The following is a 24,795-nucleotide window of genomic DNA, read 5'->3' as shown; positions in this document are numbered from 1 at the left end:
ACCTGAGAACCATTTGCCATAATAAAATACAGTTACTGAACCTCTAGATCATGCCTCTGAAAGGGACCATAAATGGGAGAGAGAAATGACCTGCTTGTGCTCCTCTTAGCATGCAACAAAATTCTCTTTCAGGCCATCATTATTACAACATTCTGCCTGCTCAAAAGAGTTCATCTTCAGCCTGGGATACACAATAATGGAAAGAGCACAGTGGCTGTAAACCACACCAGATTAGGACTGTCAGATGTTCAGCTGAGAGCAATAATAAAGCTTTTAATTGGCAAGTTGGGTGATTTCCATAAAAAAGGAGATTCTCCCTTCCACAGGAGTCATTAGTAGTGGAATTGATGTAGGTTTATGATTAGTAGAGTCCTAATTCAAGGGTTGGAGGAGAGTTAAAATGCAACTGGAACAGGGCAAGAATAGCCTTCTTCTTTGACAACTTCCCTTAATTTAAATAAACCATATGAAATAAATCAGTGAAGTCAATTGTCGGTGGGTAAGGAAAAGAGAAGAGAGACAGCTGAGCATGGCCATTAGTTGTACACAGTTCACTCGAGGGAGGAAAGGGGTGTGTAAGTCAGTTTATTTCCTGAATATTATTTTTCTGTCTGCAGGAAGTGAAGAATATACAAATGATTATTTGCAAGTGTTTGGAAACTACGCCAATTTTCAGCAGAGAAAACAATGGAAGCATAATAAACAAATCAGCTAAATAAGTCCAGTTACCTAAATCAGCAAGTGTGAGCATGTTTTTGCACTTATGGGAAATAAATTCACGGACACAATGTTTCTCAACTGTCATGTTATTAGAGAGAACAACTTTGAGAAGCAGAAAATTCATACACATTAGCCATATCCTCTTTATTTTCCAGACTGTCAGAAGAACAGAAGTCAAAGGGGTTTTTATCTAATTAATTTGCAATGGTGTTGGTACTCAATTAAGATAGATATCTGAAAGGAAATGGAGGTCTCAAAAGGAAACTGTAATCATTGGATAACACCTACTGAACTTTTCAGGTGGTTAATGTTACATCAGCTATATATTTTTTCTATTCTATCTTACTGGCTGAGTTGTTATTAAGCTGAATGCAATTAGATTCATCAGTACCAATCAGCTGCATCGCATAACAAACCACTAGAGCAGAAACATTTGTTATAGCTCTGAGCTCTTTTCAAAGATGAAAAATTAACAAGTCTCCCTCCTTACAACCATCTGTGACTTTGCCAATGTGAACAATTGTCAGAAAGTTTTACAGAAAAACTTCTATCTTGTTACTAGGGGCAGAAAACCTTCTTCACCTAACAAAAGTTTTAGAAGGTTTACATTTTTGTAGCTGCTTTAACTGAGGGTCTGTGTGAATTCAGGTTTTAATAAATATCAGCAATATCTGATGTGTTTTTGCCTTATTCAACACCAGATGTGCAATCTAACTTGGTCAGTTAGACTTTCCTATGTAACCAGTCCCCTGTTGCCCCAGGCTACTCTTCCCATTTACTGAGATTCTTAAGCTTTCTGCATTGAAAGTCTCTTGACAGTGGTCTTGGTTAAGTGTAATCCTTAAATAATTATGTGTCTAATCTGGATCTAATTAGAACCTCACCAAATTCTAACAACATTTCAGTTTCACATGAGGTCATTCCATATCCCCTTACCTGAGGAGAGGGAACAGTTGGATTGAACAGCTAGTTGGTTTAATCTCTTTGTACCCTGCTATCCAAGAAGTGACCTAAATCCCAGAACACTGTGCTAACATATGGAATTTTTTACTTAAAACATTTACAATTCAGACATTGCTGCCTGTACAAATGCCTTGTGCCACACATAGTCTAGTAATTACTGGTGAAGATAGGGAGGCCCTTCTTCATCTGAAAGAACATGATCTCTTGATTATTTTTTACCCCAGCAAAGCAACCTGTAATTGTTCTTGTGTAGCTAAAAGTTGGCCTAGCCCTTGGTCCCAAGCACTTAGAGTCAACTGGTGCATCCTTTCAGTATCTGGACTCTATCAAATATGAACTGTAATATTCTAGTTTCTGGTTCTTTTTAGGGCAACACTAAACTGTCTTTTGTTTTCCTATCCCCATTTTTCATCAGAGCTGCTCATAATTCTTAGAAATTACCTGAATATTCATCTTAGAGAGCACATAAGCTTTGAAGGATTCCATTCAAAACTGCCAATGGGATGTGAGTAGAAGGACAGTAACTAAAGTTCACTCATTAAAATTGATTCCTCTGTCTTTAGGTAGCAGAAGAAAGATGTATCTGCTGGAAGTGTTTTGCTACATGTATCACGTATGTATTTGCTGACTGCAGAATTTCTTTAGCAATAGATTTTGGAGTTTTTTAATCTAGTCTCATGACAGTAGAGGAAAGTTTAACTCTGCTTTGCTTTTGAAGACATTTTTCTTTCAAAAGGTGTACATTAAAATGTACACCTGTGGATTTGCTCCTTTGGCATGCTTCTTTCTTGCCTTTCCACTCACCACTCATAAATGATTGAAGTCTCATAGCTATATATAGGGTTATCTTTTCATGAGTCAAATAAAGGAACTTGCCTTGCACAATTGTTTGAGGAACCTTGCTCCTAGGAGTGCTCATCTTTTAATCCAAATTTCCAGAAAAAAAAGCAGCTGAGATTTTGAAAGGGTTTCTGTGTGTTAAGACAACTCAAAATACTCTACCTTTTTGGTACAGTCCAGGCAAAGTTGTAAAAGCTTGGTCTGTTTGAAGCCATACTCATGTGAAGACTGTGAACATTCCTAGCAGTTCTGGATATGGAGAAACCCTGTTTGGAAAGCTTTCTGGATACTTTCCTTCTGATCTTTTCTGGTGAATAGCCCTAACATCCCTAACTGCAGCTGTGAGCACTGCCAATCAGCATTTAAAGGAAATTGTTGGTTTTCTTGTAGAATGGTGAATGAACTAGCACACAAACTAGTTAAAGCACAGGACACTTGCCTGGACACTCAGACAGGAAAGCCTGTAAGTTCATAGGTAGAACATAGGGATTTATTTTTGCCTGTGACTCAAGCTCTGAAGAACTTGAAGTACTGTTACCTACACTTTTAGAGAAACACTTTATCCTAAATATCTCTGCAGGTAAGCATTTCTAAATTATTTAAATTAATGATTTTTTTTCCACATTCTTGGGGTAAAGAAGTTCCATCCCCAGTTAGAAAATATTTATTTTAGCTCTAGTACAATATAAAAAAAATCTTCATTGGCCTGAGCTCAACTAAGATGGCAATTACTCGTATATTATGATCATATTTAAGTGCACAATTATAAGCACATGCACAACATCTAGTGAAAAAGGAGAAAATGTTACTGCATGTGGAAACAGCATAACTACAGCAAACAGAAAGGAAGGGACAAAGTACCTTACAAATGATTCAGAGAGAACAGTCTGAATCAACAGGTACAAACAAGATCAATGTAACTGTACATGCATATATGTGCCACAATAATAACATTTCATCTGTAATGAAATAGTTATTTGTATTGTGTTTCAGACAACAGAAATAGCAACTTATCTTTTCATGAAATTATTTAAATAGTTGGGGTTTTTTTCTACAACAATGGCTTTTCTGAGTCTTCTCATTTATGAAACTAAAAAAAAGAAAACTTAAACTATGGTCTTTTTGAGTCAATAAAGCAAATAAAAATCACACACACAACTAGCTCAACTAGGAAGCATTTTCAACATAATTCTTGCAAAGAAATAATCAACTAATAACAAAAAGAGCTGACATATACCCAAGTTCAGAGTCAGACTGGAGTTGCAGCACTGAGGGGTCTGTGTCCCATTGCAAAGTCCTAGGGTGGTAATCAGCCGTGCAGCACGAAGGGGAGGGAAAAAAAGAACACACAGAATTAACCAAAAGGATGAACAAAACCCCATCTCATTAGTTACATGGTCTATGTAGTACATTCAACTTCCAAGTGCAAGCAACAGCCACCATATGTAAAACAAGGTTTGTACACCAAACTGTGACAGGGCAGGCAACTTTATTAAAATTAAATATTATTGGTAAAAAAAGGAAGAAGCTAGATTTCCTGTCAGATATTGATTAATTAAACATGGGGTTGGGGTTTTTTCCTTTTCCTGAAATATTTCTAACTCTTTAACTATGGTTGATGGAATCACAATAACCTGTAAAAACTGCAGGACTAATTTATTTATGTTTTTTTGATAAGGTAGACTGAGCACTTGCCATGAACTCCACTAAAGAGTCTATCCCTTCACAAACCCCTGACATGGACAGTCAGCCATCCTGTGCAACAGTGCTCTGGGCATGAACGTCACATAGTGCATATGACAACAAATGGAACATTGAACAGCAGCTCTGACATACTCTGGGGGCATCTGGGACAAACAAACAAATTCTTCTTCTTTTCCTCCAGATAAAATTCCCAGGGAAGAGAGGAATGATCAGATCTATGACAGTCTCTTAATGGACTGCTGTCATATGAGGCTGTCACCAACTGTACGAATGCTCCAGAGGTGTGGTCTGAAGTGTTGCTCCTTGCATTGCAGTGCAACTTGCCCTACTACCAGCCCTAAAACACTTTGCAAACACTCACAGAGCCTTTCTGGAGTCCTGTGAAATACTTATAATCCCCCTCATAATTTAGAAATGCAAAAATTGACATATTGAGGCCAACATCTTCAAGTGCCTGCTCAATTCCCTGGCTCCTAATTTTACTTTATTTTTCCACCCTCAGGAAGCCACATTTTATATGCAAGAAAACTGCCAGAATCCATGACAGAATCAGGTATACACATTTGGGTACTGAGCACCTTTTCCTGTAGTATCAACATTAGAATATGCATTGCTCTTACTAGCAGAGGCTAAAGCAAAGGAAAGTGCTCTTTCACTACAGCAAGCAAATCATGCAAGCACATTGGATAATGATAGCTGACAAAATTAAAAGCTACTCTCATTTCTTCCAAATACAAATTTTGAGGATACAGAGAACATATTACCAGGTTCAGCCAAAACCAGCCATATAACAAGCCATGCTCCATTTATGCGAGTTTTCTGCAACAACATCAACCTCTGCCAAAGAAGCACTCATATAAAGCAGGAAATTATTGAAATAGGTTAGAAATAGATAACTTAAAGACAAATAATTTTTCTATCTCCTGTACTTAGTAAATTCACCCGTTCTATTACCAATGTTAACTCAGTCTCTGGAGAGACAGACAGGGGCATGTATTGCACTCTGTCATGTCAGAGTGAAAGAGAAGCAATCTCAATACCCCATGCATACAAAAAGAACAAAAAACTGTAATGCAAAGCTGCTTTCTTGTGCAGCATAAGGGCATTTATTTCCCTCAACTTCTTATGATCCATAGTCATGTATATTGGGATAAAAGACTTCACACTGACAGAGAAAGACTCCTCTGAAATGAAACTATATTACAAAAGGTTCAGAGACAAAATAATACAACAATAAAGAACAGATTTTTTCTTGTAACTTGACTGCAGTGCAAGTACGGTGGAAAGTGGACATAAGATCTGAATGCCTGATGCAAGGCAAAGGCATCAGTGACTACTGCATTATAGATACCCTAAAAAATGCTATCTGTGTGAAGATTACGCTTGTAATGTCACCAAGACTGGTAGCACATATTAGGACTTGATATGTAAGTGCCAGTTTCTAATCTTATTGCTGTCTAGGGGCTACTTAAATGCGCATATCCAGGTTTTCCAGGCGCTTAAAAGAAAATACACGCAACTCACTTAAATTTCTTCCCCCCAACATTCACTTTCAAACATACAAAATTTCCCAAGGGATAAAGGCCATTTCATGAGAAGGAAGTCCATTATCATTTGATTAAAACAAGAGCTTGCAACAGGTTTCTAAAGAGGTATAGTCTCTACGTTCCACCTCTAAGAACCCATCCAGGTCACAAGAGGGGGCCCCTTTACCTGGGACCTAGATGACTGCCTAAACAAAATAAATTTAGAGGTCTCCCACTCTCAAGACATCACTCAAATCCCAAAGACATGAGAACAATAATATCTACGGTTTGTGCCATCATTTGTTCCATGCAGACATATAGTATAGACATGTTCTTCCCTTAAGTACTTCATTATCTGGATTCTGACATAGAGCCTTCACCACTCTTGACACTTTCAATAGCAATTCTCCTTGACTCCTGATTATACCTGTTTTCAACAGTTTTCATGCATCTGCAAAATGCTTCCTAGATTTGTGTCCAAATGGTAACTGTTCTCTCTGCATCACTGTGTGCATACTTGCAAAGTCTTGAGAAATATATAAGAAAGCAATCTGCTGAGTTGTCCTCTCAAGCCTGGCTGAGCAATGTTATCGTAGAAAATGAGGCTGCAGGTAGCAGACCTTCAGGTTTCCAGTCTCTTGCCCAAAAAGACAGAACACAAATTGCTACACCCACATAGTGAAAGCTGGAGAGCACAGGGAGTGACTCTGTGTTTCAAGGAACAATATTGATTTGTTGTTTGCATCTTCCTAGCACCTGAAGAAAGTCTGCAGACCAAAATGAAAGTGAGTGAACAGTAAAGATGTAATCTGGGCCTGCAATGTAGACAGTTTCCATGGCAATAACATCAAAAAAGAAATAGATTCTTTCAGGATTAGCAAACCAAAGATAATGTTGAGTAACCTGTGCAGTCATCCAGACTAGAAAATTAAAGCTAATCTGTTTGTGATGAGCAGACATAGCATATGACATTCCTTGATCATATGAATGAGCACTGTAATCATGCCTATTCTCCTATGGACAGTTCTCAGTTGGGATTGTGAAATGCCATTGGATTTCAGAAAAACAGTGGTTGCCAATCTTTTGCAATTCTAGTGCATGAGTTCTTCCTCCAGAGACTTTATCACAAGGAAAAGGATTAGATGCTGGTTCCTCTTCTTTCTTTCTTCTTCATTAAAGAAAACTGAAAAAGCTTTGGGACTTCAAGTCATCCAAAGACAGAGGTAGAGAGCGTAACATCACAGAGCCTGAAGACAAGTGTGTGGCCTAGGAGAGCTGCTTGGTCAGCAGTCAGGCAGAGGTGCTCCAACTATGGACCCCTTCAGAGAGCACAAGTTGGTCAAATTTTCCCTAAATGTATTCAATGGATTTTGGCGCAGATCTGTGTAGAAGAGATAGAAAACATTTTACCTGAACATTTTAATGGGGAAAAGAAAGGAGCAGTAGACCGAGCAGGTAAAAGTAGTGCTCCCTTGCAGTCTCTAGTCCTTCCACAAATCTCCTGCAGGTTCCTCCCATGGGTGAAGTGAGTGACGCTGGCAATGGCAAGGGGACCCAGAAATTCACTGAGCAGCACAGTCAGGACTAAGCTAGATTAACCCATTTCCACCACCCAGACAGCATGGACATTTTTTTAATAAGAACTACCCACCATTATTTCAGAACTCATTGCTATATCAGTCTCCCACACAGTTGCAAACAGTAGCCCTGTTTCTTGTTTTAAGCACCATGTCATCCATTTTTTTACAAGTTCAGTGCACAGCAGCTGCCCCTGGCTGACTACAGGATAAAAAGCTGCAAGTATTACAAAATAATCGATTGTGCTAAAGCAGTACAAAGGGAATGAGGGCTTTTAGATCTTGCACTAAGTAGACAATGTACAAGTGTTATTATCTTCTGTTTAAACTGATCTGCTTTCACTCCCTTTACATAGGCGCATTTTAGTATTCTGTATTTTCACAGTATTCTTACCTCAATGACCTGTTTCCTTTCTCGAATTTAGGAGAATATTAAAGCTGGTGCTGTTTCAGCTTAGTACTGAAAAAGTGCCAGATAATTTTGATACATCTTCTTTTTCCCTAGTTTGTGGGGGAATAACTCGTACAAAGAAACCAACAGGAGCAAGAGACTCAGGTGTCATTTACAGAGTGCCATGATCTAGTAATCACAGTGGGGTTGGATCAAGGGTCGGACTTGGTGATCTTGGAAGTCTCTTCCAACCCAGTTAATTCTATGATTCTATTAAAGGATTGGATGGTAAAGCAACCTATTACATTTATCTATTCTGAATTCATGTCCAAAGCATGAGGAAGATATTCAGAACACAGTTGTAAGAGGACAGAGACCATTGCAAAATTTAATATGGGGGGGTAAACAGAATTTGAACAGAACCACTCCCTTTTCTGTATTATTATTACTCTGGAAAAACAGGCACTCTGCCATATGTTATAGTGCTCTATGTAACCTTACTTCCAGAAGATTTTATTCTGATTGCATAATGTCAATTAGGTAGATTAAAAATGTGAAAAAGACTAAAATAAATAATAAAATAATAATAAATAAAATAAAAATAATAAATAAATAAAATAAAAAATAATAAAATAAAATAATATAATAAAACATTTGAAACCTTTTGAAAAGTTCCCAACCTCAGAAAGGGTTAATGAAGCACAGAGTTTGACACCTAAAAGTGCCTGGAAGCCATGAGAGCTCCTCAGCTGTTTTAGGCAACTTTGGGTCTGGCCTCATCTGTAGTATATGAACACATATACAAATACATACATATACATGTCACATCAGTGACAATACATAAACTTATTAAACTGCCATCATAAAATGACATTTAGTATCTGGAATCAGAGATATCCCAATAGAACTTGGCTCTGGTTAAGTGCCCCATGCCAACATTTTCATTCAAATAGTGTGCAGCGTACTGACAGCTTAGTTCTGACCGCTTCCCTGTAGCCAAAATCAAATCCTCCCTCATCTGTTGCTGATGCTGCAGAACACGTGTTCTGCATGACTTCCTTTCTCCCCCCACTCCCCTTTCCCAGGTCAAGAGCAACTAGGCCTGAAAATTCATGCTTTTCAAAAACAGACTACTCACAGCAGTAAAAGCAAACTCTGCTTTCCCAGGGGGCCTCTTGAAGGGCAGAAACCTCTTTGCAGCATCACAAATCACACCTTCAAGCAGAACTGAAGGAAAGCAAAACACCATATTCTGGCATCTCCTGTCACCAAGAGCTGTTGTGCTCTCCAGACCAGGAGAAAACTGCACTGACAGTGTACTGAGTCCCGAGGTATCTGCTGAATTGAGATATCCATATGTGTCCCTAGTGAAACACCACTAGACCTGACAGGTCCCAAACCAAGCATCTACCCTTGCAGTAACAACAGTGTCCTAAAATGACCTTTTGTGGGGAAATAGCAATGCCCTCTTAACCCTAAAATAAAGTGACAGACTGTGCCATGACTCTACAGATTAGGCTGTGCTAGAGTTTTCAGAGATCAAAAGCAAATCCCATTAAGCAGAACAGAGACTGTCACTTAACCGAAGCAAAGAGGCCAGAAATGAAGGTGGGACTCTCCCACTGTACATGGAGTCACCCACAGCACACAAAGTCTCAAAGCACCCTTGCTTACCAGAGGAATGCTTCAAAAATAATGTGAAAGTGACTAATCCCATTCTCTCCATCTGCAGCAGTAGGGGGTCTTGATGTTGCAGTAGATATTTATACTATTTTCAGGCACCTAAATAAAGTACTTCACCACTGAATCCTGTCACTGTGGACTCTTTGCATGCAGGCAGAAAGAGAGTAGATTGCTGTTCCAAGTCCCCAGCTTAGACTCCAGTTATGAGTAGGTTTTAGAGGTGGTTGTCCACAAAGAATTTGGAGGGTACAGCCAACTAACTTGTGTGGGTAACTTGGAAGGGTGAGTAAAGAAGATGTAGACACACTGTTCTTGTTGGTGCCCAGTGACAGAGGCAATGGACAAAAACAGGGAAAAGGAAATTCCACTTAAACACAAGAAGAAACGTCATTACTACAAGGGTAGTCAAATACTTGAAGAGGTGAACCAGGGAGTTTGTGGAGTCTCCATCCTTTCAAAGCCCAACTGGGCACAGTGTGAGCAACCTGCTCTAGGTGACCCTGCTGGGTGAACCCGCCCTGAACAGGGGGGATTGACTGGATGATCTCCAGAGGTGCCCTCTCACCTTGGTTGTGTGATTCTGAGCTCTCCCTTCCATCTCCCTGCCAGCTCCCGCTGAGGAGCCAAGGGGCTATTTGCACTGATGGGAGAGCTACTTGAGTGCCTGCAGGCTTCAGTCTGCTTTGTGCTTTCTTTCCTTCTAACTTCAAATGCAACTAGCAAAAGCAGTGAACTAGAAAAAAAAAAAGCTAACCAAAAAAGCACAAGACTGTAGAGAATAACATGATTCTTGCTTTTGACTTTGATGTAAGGAGTAGCCTGATGTAAAAATTTCGATTTTCATCCTGGATTGCAGTTTCCAAAAGATTCAGATCTGCTTACATTAAGCACTGTGCACTTGTACACAGATAACACACTGAAAACTGGGTTCCACGCAATTCATACAATTTTAAAAATACTGGATTGCAACAGTTGTGAGATATGAGACCTATTTTAAAATTACCAACAGAATAAAATGTTAAGATATGTTTGAACTCATTTTTTCAATACAATAGCAAATATTGTCACCAAACGACAATCCAGTATTATTTGCAGTTTCAACATGTCACCTATCATGTATCTAGCCTTCTTTCTTAGAGTTCTTTGCTGTGTCAGTTTCTCCAAAGTTCCTAATTTGCTGTTGATTAAATAGAAAATCTGAACTAAGAAACTGTTGATGAGAAATTACTGCAGATATTTAAAAATATGTGTGTATAGATAAACTATTTTTTTATTCCTTTCACTCTATATTTTTATAATTTCATTTTCTCCACTATAGCTTTTACTTTCTGATATTTTTTGTACATTTAAAATGTCTCTCCAAAACAAACTACATCAAAAGAAGAATATTCCAAGCTACTACTCAGAGATGGAAAAGTATCACTTGCCTCAATGGACACTTTGCATTTAAGCCACTATTCTGCTGCCATCTGTGCTCTGTTTTGCAGATCTGTTCCACTTTGAAAGGATTGGCAAAAAGAAAATACTTTCCTTGTGCTACTTGTTTTCTGAGGCTCATTATAAGCAAGATGGCCATCAGCAGTTAGGGAGGATTTGTGCCTCTCAACAAGACGCTCATTTGTGCTCGTAGAGCAGAAGTCTGCTCTGACTCCCCTGTGCCTTCTTGTGTTCAGAGCAGGACTGCTAATCATAAAATAAAATGCCATAATACATTCAGAGAGCAAGGAGTTTGGCACCACTATTGGAGCACAGCCAGAGGCTTGGATTTGAATTTACACTTCCAAGCAGGCTGACACCTCTGACTTCTAGTTTTCACTAATAAAAAGAGCAACTCTGACCTCCCTGAGAGCACAGTGCTATCTTTCAGCTGCCTGGCAAACATAACAGCCCTTCTCAGAATGGCATGAGTTTAAAATACTCTCTTCATTTTCTTATATTTTAGGCATATTTGTGAAAAATTATGGGCAAATAATATTTAAAACACAAGTATATTTCAAAATTATTTTTAAATAATTTAGTAGGATTTAGTAGTTTTCAAAAGCCACTTGACTTTTAAATCAGAGTGAACAATTCTGGCATACTATAACTGCAAGAACAGGACCAACACCTTGCTGATTCCCATTTCACAGAATTTCACTAACTAAATCAGCAGTTAAATTCATCCAGTCTGCTGAACTTATCTGCTATATTTAAAGTCTGTCCTTTAATTCAGGTCTCCATTATAGAATATAGTCTCCTGGCAATGTAATGAACCTTGTCATTCTCGTAATTTATGTGCTATACTTACATAAATCTTAGTCTGTAAATTTATGCTGGTTTACCAGGAGGGTCACTGTGAGCAGCAGGCTGGATCTGCAAGGACAGAAGGTCAAACAGAACTGACACAGATTTACTCTAAGTGCCAGATATCACGAATGGTTATTTTGAAAGTGCAGTATTAAAAAACACATTCAGGAGGGTGAAGGCACAAGTTGTTTTGTTACAACAGAAAAACTCAAAAAAACTTTTTTAAAATGCTACTTTCATCTTGCTTTTTGTACCAAGAGTATATGCAACAAAACACAACTCAAATGATCGGAAATGTAAAGAAAGAACTTGTCAAGAGAAGTTCTGTACTCTCCTACAGATGCTTGAAAGGAAATGCAGTACTCACAGGAGGACAGTTTGATCCAGATTACATGGATATGCATATAAGAAAAGTTTTCTCATAAACATCAAGGGGCTTTGGGTACAAATGCATAAAAGACAAAATCACACTGAATAGTCAAATCTAGGAAAGGCAATCCATAACCTTTCAGTGGAGTCAAAGAGGGTAACACAAGAGCTAGAACCTACAATTTAAGTTTGGTATTATTCAGCTGAAGAAGAAAGTGAAAGATGCCAGCAAATTTTCAATTTTCATTCAATACTAAAATCCAGTAACTATTAGCTGGAAGAAGAGCTATTGTTTCCCTTCCTTTTACAATTTATTTGGTTCTAAAACCAGCAAAATCCTTCCAGAAGGGGATGAGATCTTTTTCCACAACTAGGGTTTAAAAAAGAGCTCACTGCGTGAGCTAACAAAAATTTTTCACATTAGCACTCAAAATCTCAAAAGTTGTCATGACCCAATGATCCAGTTTTTGTTAGACCAGCTCAGAAACTACTTTCTGAGTTTCAACTACTAAAGTAAATAAGTACAACTAAAGTCTCCATATCAAAATCAGTTTTAAATGGAAAATCATTCATTTTCGTAAGTTCTGCTTATGAAAAATTTAATATGGAATGCTTAGACTGTTTCAAAACTCCTTGAAAAAGAAAAAAAAAAGAGAAAATTATCAATATCTTGCCAGTGGCAGCAATTCCCATTTTACAGATTTGAAGAAAATTCCTAAAAATTGAGTTAACAAAATTGCTACTCATAGCCTCTTTTTATTTTTCCAGATAAAATTGTGAATGGGAATTTTCTAAGGTTTTTTTTTATAGGCCAGAGAAGGAGAAAACATCGCCATGCACAAACTGCACCGGTTTAATTATGTTAAAGGGTTTAACATTGGAGGTGATCTTACTCAATTTAATTAAATCAAGAATAAATTCTATGCAAGAGAACTGTTTAAGCTGAGCTGGCTTTAGCAAATAAGTTGTTTTGTTTTAAGAAGATTAGTGTTTTAGTCCCTAAAATCATCTGATTGTCTGACTAAATATATGATATGCTTAGAAATAATTAGAGAGAAGTAACTACAGCTGGGCTGATAACCTAAATGGTTAAGTGGGGCTTTATAAATTAATATTATTTTTTTCTGGATGCAGCTGGGGCTCAGGTTTCCAAGACATTTATGAAGCACCCTGGGAATAACAATCTTTCCTTCTCCTTTAATTTACAGCATGGAGATGCTTGCTAATGAGAAAAATAATCAAAGATCTGGAGGACTGAATTCTATCCATCCTTTAGGAATGAAAGCATGAAAATCCTTAATGATGCCACAGGCTTGCACTCTAAAAGGATTGCAGATGATTCTAATTAATATGGACCATTCTGACTTTGTAACTGGCACACACCGAAAAACACTCCCTACTTTCTAGGTCAGATATACAGACACTTGAAAGCAACTGCCAAATATCAGTCCCTAAGGTGTCTGCTTCTGTTTATAGGCTAAAAAAAGAATTAAAAAATTGGCAGGGAGAGGCTTTAGGGCTAAATATACATTGAATATAAAGAAGGACTTTGGTTCTTCTTCTGTAGGGACAAAAGGAGTGAAAACAATATAAGAAATCTGCCATCCTCCAGTCTTGTGTGCTAACCTATGCAGGACAAGCCATGATGTGCAAACAACTCGACACAGACACCCGTAATGTGCTCACGTAATGAGGACTGGTCACCCCTGTTACTATCCTGTAAATAGGCTGATGTTGAAAAGTGTGAGAGACTTGCAGCATCACTTTAGAAAGCAGCAGAGTTCCTAGGGCAAGGACAGCAAAGGCAGCCAGAGCTACCTCAGGCAAGGGGAGGAGGTGAGGCTGTCAGTGTTTCACAGATGCCACCACCATTCAGGTTAAGAAGGCATGGTTTGGCCCCTAAGACTGTAAAATTAAACATGTGTGCCAAGACAAAATTAAATGGGAAAAAATTTAACAGCTGGGTGGTATTAATCTCTGTCTTACCTTAGAATTGTAAACATCACATACCAAGCCCAATACCACCAAAACAGAGTGGCAACACCAGCATCCCACAGGCTATCCCGTTTATCTCGAGCCACCAAGCAGACATTTCTCATGACTCTCCACTGTGAAAGACTGCACAACAGTCCCTAGGGTTACGGGTTACAATCATTCTCTTTCTGAATAAAACACCATTCAAGCGAAGTTTGACATAAAGTAGTTATTTTTCCTCAGTTTTTCTTGAAGCTCCCTCTGAGTCTTTACATTGTTCTGTGCTTCCCTTTGGCTCAGCCCATTTATGAAATAAGTATGCCACTAAAGCACGCATTTAAAAGCCATTTTGTACATATAAATTGATCTTAAAAAAAAAACCAACACCATACAGAAAATAATCTGCTACTAATAACTGTTACGGCTGCTACTCCTGAGGCAATACAACACAGGCCCACTTGTCCTGGCGCAACTGAAGAAGGACCCTTGTCATTTCTGAACCTGGTAACACAATGAAACGCTGGTCGTGCAAAGCTGAGTGGCAGTGATGAAACGGCATCATTGCACAGAACCTGTCAAATGCATTTACTTAATGATAAAGCAGCAGAGCCCGGGGCGATATGGTTCTGTTAGCAGAGGTTTTAGCAGATCTTACAGGGATGTGGTTTTGTTAATGTCTATGAGAGATGTTTTCTAAAAGATAGGAAAAATGCTGCGAGGACTGTAAAAGATCATTTACTACAATAATCCACCTTCCTGTATAAATTAAATGGGGACCAAGATCCACTTTCTTCTTTTGCCTTCTTTATCTGTCTATATAAAGAGGAAAGTAGGCATTTAAAAGGGAGAATGGCATTCTGATACCCTTTCTTCAGCTTGTCATTGTATTATATTACTGTTCTAGGGAAGGAGGTATTTAAAAATAAAACAGTGAAAATAAAAGCTGAGTTGCCAATTCTGATTTTTCAGGCAAAACCCCTAAAAAGCACAGAACCTAAAGGCTTTGGTGACATTTAGATGCATTCATGAGAGATCAGCAAACAAAAAATATCTTTCTGATTTAAAATAATATGTAGTAGGAACACACTGGAATAGAGATGCTTTTTTTTTTTTTTTTTTTTACTCGACTGATGGCAAGCAAGATTAAATACAAAATTGTAAAATAATGGCATGCTTTGATTTCACTTGGTGCACAGATGCTTTAGAGCTACCTCTTCCCTTCTGATTGTGTATCATCTGAGAAGCAAGAAGTGTTTGTGGCTGAGAGTCACACATGAAGGATTGTTTAGATGCTGCATTATAAAGCAGAACACCGAATAACTATAAAAAAGTGAGTAAACAAGAAGCTGCAGAGAAAAAGGACTGGAATTACATCTCTTTCTCCCTGCCCTGGGCCAATACAATCTGGAGGTGAACATCAATACAATGAAAGAAAACATATCCTAGTGTATTTCTTTTTATAACTAAATAGCTCAAAGTGGCCATGGTAGATGGCAGCAGCTCAGAATCACATCTGATGAAAACATACATGAATGCAGACTAATAGTGGCAGCAAACTTCAAAATAGAATAGGAGAGAAGAAGATATGCTCTCAACTCCCTATCAGTAAGGACATCGAACCTAATATGACAGCTGCTACTCTGTTCTCTGGAATACAACTGGGAACATTCAGAGGTCACAGTAACTGCAGGATGAACTGACAGAGTGGACAAAAAATTATGCCAAGAGCCATAGCCAAAGGCAATACTGCTCCTCAGAGAAAAGTCCTCCAGCATTACAGACAGCTTTTCTGTTTCTAGGATTGCTCATGTAGTGTATTTTATGTAGAATTAGAAAATTAGTGATGATGAGACTATCAGGATTCTAGAGTGGTCTAGCTTCTCCAGCATATTACTGCTACAGAATCTCTTTGAGAAATCCAATTTCCCTTTATTTTTTGTTTTCTTTGCTACCTAATGCTATGCTCAAACTCATTCTCACAGGAATTTTCATTAAATATTTAGTTTCATCTAAAGAAAGACTGACCCTGCTTCACTGTAAGTAAACTTCTTACACTGAAGGAAGCTAATAGGTATCAGTGCATAAAGCACATCTCAAAATCTATTATATCAAACAAATGACAACATAATTCGGGTATGAACCATTTAAACTAAGTATTACATAATACCCTAATCCAAATAAGAACCATAATAATAGAGTGAGTAGCTGTAGCCAGAAAAACCCAAACAAACCAATGGACTGTGAGAGAAATAGCACAAAATAATCCACCTTGCATTATTTTACAGCAGATAAAATACCACATTGAATCAACCATCCTCTGAAAGAAGCCACCAGATGGTGAAAAGTGTTTCCTATGTCTTTGTCTTCATGGGAGCCCACAAAATTATCAGGTACCTAAACATTTGGGCAGCAAAACACACAAGTTAGAAAGCAAAAGAGCACAGATGAAACTAGTGCAGAAAGAAGGGCAACCATCAACCTTTACATGTCCAAGACAGCTGAGCCTGGTGCAGTTCACTGAGCAGATGGAAGGTGGGAAACCTTACACCCAGTCTAATGGGATTCTCATGTTCCACAGTGCACAGTGGGAAGTGCTGCATGCAGGGCACTCCACTGCACACACGCACACAGAATTCAGCTCAACAATAAATAGGATGCTACTGTGCAAACACAGCACTGTAGGATGGTGAAGCTATCTGGGAATATACAGGATGTTCCCAGCTAGGAACATACGGGAGCAGTGAAGGATGCAGGGCAAAAGGGACCACACAGGTAAATCCCACCTTGGTCCACAAATGGAACTACTCCAAGTGTGCCACATGCCAGTGAACAGGTGAACACATGACAGGGTGAACACATGACAAGGTGCAGATAATACAGGAATACATACCAACACAGGCTTGTATTAGCACTGAAAGCTACTCAGCCACAGAAGCACATCCTTCCAGCACAGGTGTATTTCTTCTATCTAATGTTGAGCTGACATGCAAAGCACAGAGCAGCTCTGGTACTCTGGCCCCACCTGTGCCAGGACACCCTTTCCAGGGAGCTGCTCAGCTCACAAGACCTAGTATTGTGCTGCCTGGCTTTGAGGCACTGTACAAGGTTTGTCCTTTTACACTTCCTCAGATGACACAAACCTGGAGTTCATGGCTGAGAGTGCTGAGAAGATGAGATTTATGAATGCCTAAGGTATACTGAGTAGTAAAACAGGTCTCTCTGTGGGCCCTGTTTTGTGATGGCTCTAATACAATAGCTGTTATCATCTCTGGCATACTAGGGTAGCAAAAGTTCAGAGTATTCACTAGGGAGATGATATAGTTATCATGAAGAAGTTCCATATTAATAGTCCTGAAGAGACAAATTTGTGTTTCACGCCATGCTACAGCACAGGAGCTCTTGGCAAATGCCTTTATCTCAGTCCTTTTCTTCACATGTATTCCAGTCTACATTTCAGTTGTGCACATCTGTATGAGCTGACTATCAGCAATGGGACACTGGGAGTCATCAAAATGCTTACAAAATACTAAACAAAGCAAAATACTTATCCAGAAAGAGCCAAGCATACTCTATTCCAAGGAGATCTTCATGGAATCCTGCAACATTGTCTTGTGGAAAATGAGTCGTGTCTGAATAACAGAAAGCCCTGTGAACCAATAACCCATGTATTCAGAGACAGGTCAGACTATGTTGTAATTTTCCTGTTCTATCTGTGTAGCACAAGAAACACAGGCATCAGAAAAACAAAGTGTGATGTGCAAAGCAATGTGGAGGAGATAGGCCAGTTGCTCTCTGAACAACAGCTGGGTTCCTATGAACTGTTCAGTGCAGCCTGATAACTAAGAGCAGCACCAGAATCAAAGTATGATACACCTCTACCTACCCAGAAATGATCCTCAAGACCACAAAAAAAATTTTTGAAAAAATATTTGGCTCTCCTGTCCAATTGAAAGCATTCAGTCAGGAATTTCTAGAACTGTTACTCATCTGAAATCTGCTTATTCTTACGGTTACCATCATGGCTCAGAGGGAAGCTGGAATGCTGCTGAAACCAAGTGTTATGCCCTGTGAAAAGGTTATGACAAATAGCAAAATAGTACTAAATGTCAAGCAGCTAAAAAACCCCACGGAAACCTGGGCTGCACAAGTCAGAAATGCTTAGTGCAATTACTTAGTGCTGTTACGCAGTCCGCCTCATACCATCCCCTAAGAAGCTGAATGGCACCAGGGAAAAGACAACACTGCTCTGGCTATTGTGCTGGAGATAATGGACAATGGCCCTGCAGGACAGCAGCACTACTAATCTATAGGTCTCCTGGCAGAAGGGACCATTGTGACCATGTAGCTTTTCTTCCTGTGCAACAAAAGAGCTGCACGACTTTTATGAATGAATTATTGTTTGACCTAGTATCTGCCTGTTTGGCAGGCACATTATCCTGAATGAGCAACAGGCAGTGACAAAAGATCCAATAGAGTCTTTAGGTAAATTGCTTTAGAGAATAATTTGTCTCACTCTTAAATTTTACTGAGTTTTCCTGGCTTTGCATTTGTCCAGTTTCAATACCAAACACATTGCTTCTCTTACACCTTGTCTTCCAGAGTTTATTTCTTCCCCATATAACTATTACGCTTGGTTAGCAAGTTACCAGTCAGTTTTCATCTTGCAAAGTAAGACTGAGTGAAGTGTGTCTCCAGGACTACAACTACATAACAGTGTTCAAACTTTCCAGTTTATCAATTGTCCTTCTTAAAAAGCAGATGTCAGGAACCTGGGTCTCTGGCTGAACTACATTCATTGTTACATAAAGAATCACAGGTGCTTGCTGATCAAAGCATACCTCAGATTATATTGGGACCAATAGATTAAATCTGACAACTACCAGAAGTACTAACAATTCAAGGAAGTATGAACACAATTTAGTTCTGCAACAGAACCTGCTCCCTCATATGGGAACGTATGAAGATCTCTTGCATTCTTCAAAGCTTTCAACAGAGCCTCTCTCATGTAGTGAGCCAAAATCTGTGACTTCACGGCTTTTTTTTTTTCTTTTAATATCCGTATCTTCTTCTGGGGAACGCTTCAGCAATGAGTAATCAGATTGCAAGCAGGATTTCTGCCAGGCTGTGTGAGCTCGTCATTTCTGCAGCAGTGTTAGCAACAACAATGACAGACAAGCTGTGATCGCAGAGATTGGGGCATTAGCAGCTTTGAAACTAATCTGCTCTCCTCTAAAGCCTGAGCTCAGCCTAGTACAGAAAATTCACAGCAGAAAGAGGAAAAGCAAAAGATTTAACAAGCATGATGGCATGACAGGGGATCCAGCAGAAGTAGTCTCTCTACTACAGAGTTTGAAATAGAAGGACACATTAAAATGAAGGACAACTTTGTCTATACAAATAAACAGGCACTAATATATGCAGTAGTTAAAGTAATACAGTCATCTGTAATAAAGGCATCTCTCAGAGAAAACAGATGAGATGATTTCCTCTTGTTTACCTGCTGTGATGACAGGTCTATCAGCATCTTCCTCTCCAAGTTGACTGCTCTATCATAAATGCACAAACAGTGAATGCATCTATCTGCATCCAGTGACAATAATTTGACTAATTGCCAGCCAGTACTATCCACTAGTTACAGTCATTCCCCAGGGCCTGGACCAGACATTGTCATATTTCCATTGGTAAAAACCAATTGCTCCAGGCAAATATCTGCAAGCAGCCATCCTGGCACATGGCACAACCCTTTCAAAACCTGAGAGGATGCCAAGAAAACTGACAGACTACAAACAAGGTCTTAGGATTTCCATAGAATTCCTAGTATGGCCACAATAAGCCAAAAAATGGATCCAAAATAAAAGCCCACAATGCAGTATGTCATAAGCTCTGAAGAAGAGGACAAACTCCATTCTCCTCTGAAAGGACACATGGTCATGTGCTTTCATTGCTTTTTGCTGATACACAGCTAAAGTGCTGGCATAGGTCACAGCAAAATAAATTCTTCCAAGAGCATTTCGCTAAATTAACAGTAAAAAAGTTACACCATTAAAATTCAGAGGAAAACCAGAAATTCAGAAGTCTCCACCCAGCTGTGTCATAGTTTTACATAGGACTGTGAGAAATAACTTCATCCTGAACAGCAGGCTATACTTTACTTTAAAACAAAGCACTTTGATTTGCTGAAGTCTACTGCATTTTCTTATGAAGGCAGCATTACACTTTTCTGAGTTTTGAACTGCTATATCTTACAGGCTAGGGCTTTCCCACTTAACAACCTCCATTTCTTCTAGAGGATAGACATGGGAGCAAGGCTGAGCCAATTTTAGTAGCAGATGCGCAGCCTCCACATCACAACGGATGGTATCTGCATCCGGCTGAAGGGGACACAATGCACTTTCAGCTTAGAGAAGTGTGATTTTTCTAAGCAGAAGGCTGGTGTGGCATGAAATCTGGTGAACTGAAGTTCTGTCACGTTACAGTTTATGTCTGTTAGAGTTATGATGTCTACTGAGCACTGTTAACTGCAGAAAGCAATCACTGTGTTTTCAAACCAAAGCAGAGTCTTGGCTCACAGATTTGGACGCACTGGCAGCTCTGTGTTGAAGAGCTATTAGGACCCATGATTCACATTTCTCAAAATATACAGTATAGCTGCTTGCACTTCTTACTTGAACATATGCTCCTTTACCAGCAGCATCCTCCTTTCTTTTCTGCTCCAAAGTAGGAATTTTGGGATTTTCTATTTAAGCCGTGCAGACAAAGATAAGAAGATTGCTCGTTACCATCCCTCACACATACACCACTGTCCCTTTCCAACAAGAAGAGAGTTGCTTCTCTCCTGTTCTGTATGAAACTCTCCAATATCCAGAGTTTCCAAAGCAGAATTGCCAGTGGGTTCTAGGATGTCTCAGCCTGTTCCTGTCCAAGCTCCTCCTTGCCACACGTTGCAATGAGCAGCCACAGGAACCTGAGGCAACCTGGTGTTACATGGGGGAGAACTTCCAAGGGGACTGGTTATCTGAACAAAGATAACTCAATATAAATAACAGGTTCTACATCTAGACACTTGCCCCTGGCTTTAGTGTGTTTCCACACAGAATGAGAGCTTTCTGTGGGCCATTTTAGAAGTGTAAGAAGTGGAGCTTTTGCTTCCACTACAAGGTTTGGGGCTCATAGCTTAAGATACACTTGCTGCATATATCTATTTACCCCACATCTGAGACCAGTCTTCCTGGACGGTAACACACAGTGGAAAATGCAGAAACATAAGTACACATTTGATACAGCATGTTCATATTTACAGAAGAAAAGGAAGAAATGGGGAAATTAGAGCGAAGTGAAAAAAAAACACATTCATTCAGTTCTACTGACTCTTTGTCTTACCTTCCTATGGGTCCCAGATCCCCTGAGTCCTGGCTGCCTGCGTCACTGGGTGTGCTCACTGATTTCGAAGAGGGAGACATAGGGGTTGGGACTAAATAATGAAAATAACAGGTATCCCATGTTAACACATGCAGCGACTGCACTGATGAAGAGCAGTGTCAGACAAATCAAAACCAATGGACCAAAATGATAGTGGATGAATGAGTAGGAGAGTTTGAAATGGTGAAAGCAAATAAGGAAGGAAAGAAAAAGAAAAGGAAGAGAGTCAAGTGAATTTTAAGTCTCCTGGAAGTGTTAAAACTGACATGTATTTAGACAGGACTGAAAGCCCAATGGAAGTCTACAGCTAATCAATGGAGAAGATTTCTGTGGAAATAAAACACCACTTGTTTTCTTGGGTCTGGTTTGAAGTTGACTGGCAAAGATTTTAAAGGTATGAAGAAATGTCAGGGGCTTGTCTTGTCAAAAAACTAAGTGAACTCTTCTGGTAAAGTCAAGTAGGTAAAAGAACAAGCACACGTTTCAAATTCTGAATTTAAATCAAAAGCCAGTGTTCACTACATATGCTCTAAGGCTGCAGTGTGGAAATGACATAAAAAATAAAAGCTAAATAAGGAAATCCAGCTAAGTTAAAATCATTTCCCAAAGATGAGAGAATACATATTAGTTTGGTTAGTGATTGTGTTATGTAAGGTAGGTCATACAAAATTTCCATTTTGGGTGGGACATGATTTCAACACTCAAGGAAAAGTTTCCCTTGGTTTAGACACTATTTGCCCAAGCTCTTGAAATGATAATCTCTTTGGCTTGCCAGGGCTTTTGAAGCATATTTCATGCAAAGGCAGTTTTGTTTCCTGAAAGAGGAAAGGAAGTTCATAGCTCAAGGTCAGCCCAAGTTAAAGCTCTTCAGCAAGGAAATAATAAATAAAAGAGTAAAAATATTCTGATTTCTTTTAAAATGGTTTCTCAAAAATATTAACAATGCAGAGATAGCTTTGGTCAACACTTAGTGCAAGTATTCCTCAAAGCAGCCACACTGAATAAACAAAAAAAGGGGTTTTAATGCAAAAGCAAAGTTTCCCATTTGGTTTAAATCATGTACATTTCCTATTACAGATTTAATGGAGTAGAACTTTAAAGTACTTTGTTATGCTTTATAACGTATAATGACAGACCTGTCACGAGATTTGGATTTTCCATGTGGTCAAACATTTAATGCAGACTCTTACTAGCAGCATGAAAAGTGAATTTATCTTCATTACAGCTCTTTGGCAGGTTTCAGGTATGTATGAATGTTTATGTATTCCATATTCACAGTGAGCCCTGGTATCATATGTGAAGGTAGAAGTAAAGCCTCCTTTGTATATTAATTTTGAGTGTATATACAGGGAATGAAAGAGAACAAAATACTATTTTTAACTAAAAGGAATCATCTTACATGTGAATTATCATGTTCTTTTGTCAGTATTAAACATAAAATAATTAAGATAAGAACTGATAATTTACAACATGAATATATGTATTTAGTTCATAAAATGATAAGTACATGCATATTCATTCTTAGATAAAAATGAGTATTTTAAACACTAGACATTAAAAATGTATCTGATTTTATAATATCATTCTATAATTCAAGAAAACATATTTTATTATGTATAAAATTAACCTAACCATGACTTGATACTAAACGTATTTTTAAATTGAGGACTTCAGATTCTAGAAATGAAACATCAAAACCAAAAAAGAGCTCGACCACATGAAATCAGAGGTAAAGTCTACAATAGTGTCTCGCTGATAGGCGTTTTGCTATTTGTGGTTGCTTTCTTTTTTTTATTTCCCTTCTCCAGTTTTGCTTGATTTTAAAAGCAAATCAGTGAAATTTCCACATGACTATGCTCCTCCTTCCTAACAAATGATTAATCTGAATTTTTGAAACAAACTTGGGGCTAATGAAGTACAGTGTTTATCATATTGTTTTTGGATCATCAGAGAGATGTGAGAGAAGATAAAACAGTCCATCAGAAAAGAAATCACTGCTGGTATGCAAAACCAACCTGCATTATGTTCACAAAAATTTCTTGAAGTAATGAAACAGATGTTTTTGGCAATGACAAGTACTCATAATGCCATGAGCTTGTATATGTGAATGGTATGGCAGGCATTCAAACAGAAGAGTTCACTTCACTAATACAGCCAAAACTCAAAAAAGCCAAGCATGCTTTAGTAGAAAGAATGCATTCATAGTGGCAGAACTGAATGCTTTACAGTGTTCTTCTCTTAAATACCTAGAGGTGGTTCTGGGGATATACCAATGCTCTGTAACAAAGCTTCTGTCTCTCTTCTTTTACGGTCTAGGTCAGAATCTTCCTGAGCTGGCTCCTTCTTTTGCTGTAGATCAGCCTGAATTAAAATAGAAAAAAACAGAAAACTTCATTTCACATATAATTAACTCTAGCAATTGTATGTGCCGAAAATATTTGTGTGCACCATTGCTTAGGTACACTTTGAAATTAATTTTGATACATTTAGGTAATTTATAAGTTCAATATTTTATACTGCGTATATCAGTAATGGTATTTTCCCCTGAATGCATGGTAAAACCGATCTCTGCAAGGACATTTGCAAGGATTTTTACAGGACGATGACAGAAATTTTCTGTCTCTCACTCATCAGAAGCAACTTATTCAGCTAATATAAAAGCTGACCATAGAATAATAGATATCATTACTCTAAATAAAACTGGCCTCTTCCTACTTACTCCAGGATCAAGAGTAAAATTTCACTGGACTTCAGTGATGTAGCTTAAGGTCCTACATTTGGTCCAAAGCACTTGTTGGGGAAAAAAGTATTTTCCCATAAACTTCAACATCTAACAGGAGCAAAGGAAAGAACTAATATCTCTAAACTAGGACTTTGGCAGCCTTTGGCACTAACAGCCAAAACTAAAGGTACACAAGACCCCTCCCTCTCTGCTTAGATATCTATGCCTCCTTGGATCTTCCACACATTAGCCTTCTCCCTCTCTGATCTACTGGCATTTAACACCAGGAGAACTATCTGCATCAGCCAGAATTGCTCAAAAAGGTTTTCCTTTCTGCTGCTACCAGAGTGTGGGGCAAAGGGGACTCACATAGTGCCTCAGACTGGTGCTGATGTCAGTGCAAGCACAACGAAAAACCTTGAAGTTCAAAAGAATCCCATGTTCTTCAGTTTGGGCACGGTCAGAAAGCACATTGCTTTTACAAAGTTCAGGCATATTCCTGTGCTCAGCTCTTCACATGAACTGTCTCACAGTATGCAGGGCTGTAGACAACTCTCCTGCACCAGTGTGCGTGGCTAAGCACCTCAGTGAGTGTCAGCCATCGCTCCTGGATGGCATCAC

At 38.7% G+C, this 24,795-nt stretch overlaps 1 protein-coding gene across 4 annotated transcripts in view; it reads right to left on the bottom strand.

Annotated features, from left to right (window-relative positions):
- The window catches only part of DYNC1I1 (dynein cytoplasmic 1 intermediate chain 1), a 183,360-nt gene that overhangs the window by 140,748 nt on the left and 17,817 nt on the right, over positions 1-24,795 (bottom strand). For 2 of the 4 annotated variants that reach the window (XM_027910809.1, XM_027910815.1), the window contains exons 3-5: positions 23,699-23,813; positions 21,414-21,555; positions 3,761-3,820 (exon numbers count right to left, since the gene is read on the bottom strand). In XM_027910809.1, coding sequence (XP_027766610.1) covers positions 3,761-3,820; positions 21,414-21,555; positions 23,699-23,813 — 317 coding nt within the window. The remainder of the gene's footprint in view (positions 1-3,760; positions 3,821-21,413; positions 21,556-23,698; positions 23,814-24,795) is intronic. The other 2 variants (XM_027910821.1, XM_027910828.1) reach the window with 2 other exon arrangements.

The sequence above is a fragment of the Empidonax traillii genome, unplaced genomic scaffold, assembly GCF_003031625.1.
Source record: "Empidonax traillii isolate 1590-97213 ecotype Southwest subspecies unplaced genomic scaffold, ASM303162v1 scaffold30:size3273891, whole genome shotgun sequence".
NCBI lineage: Eukaryota > Metazoa > Chordata > Aves > Passeriformes > Tyrannidae > Empidonax > Empidonax traillii.
This window is presented reverse-complemented; position numbering and strand designations above follow the sequence as displayed.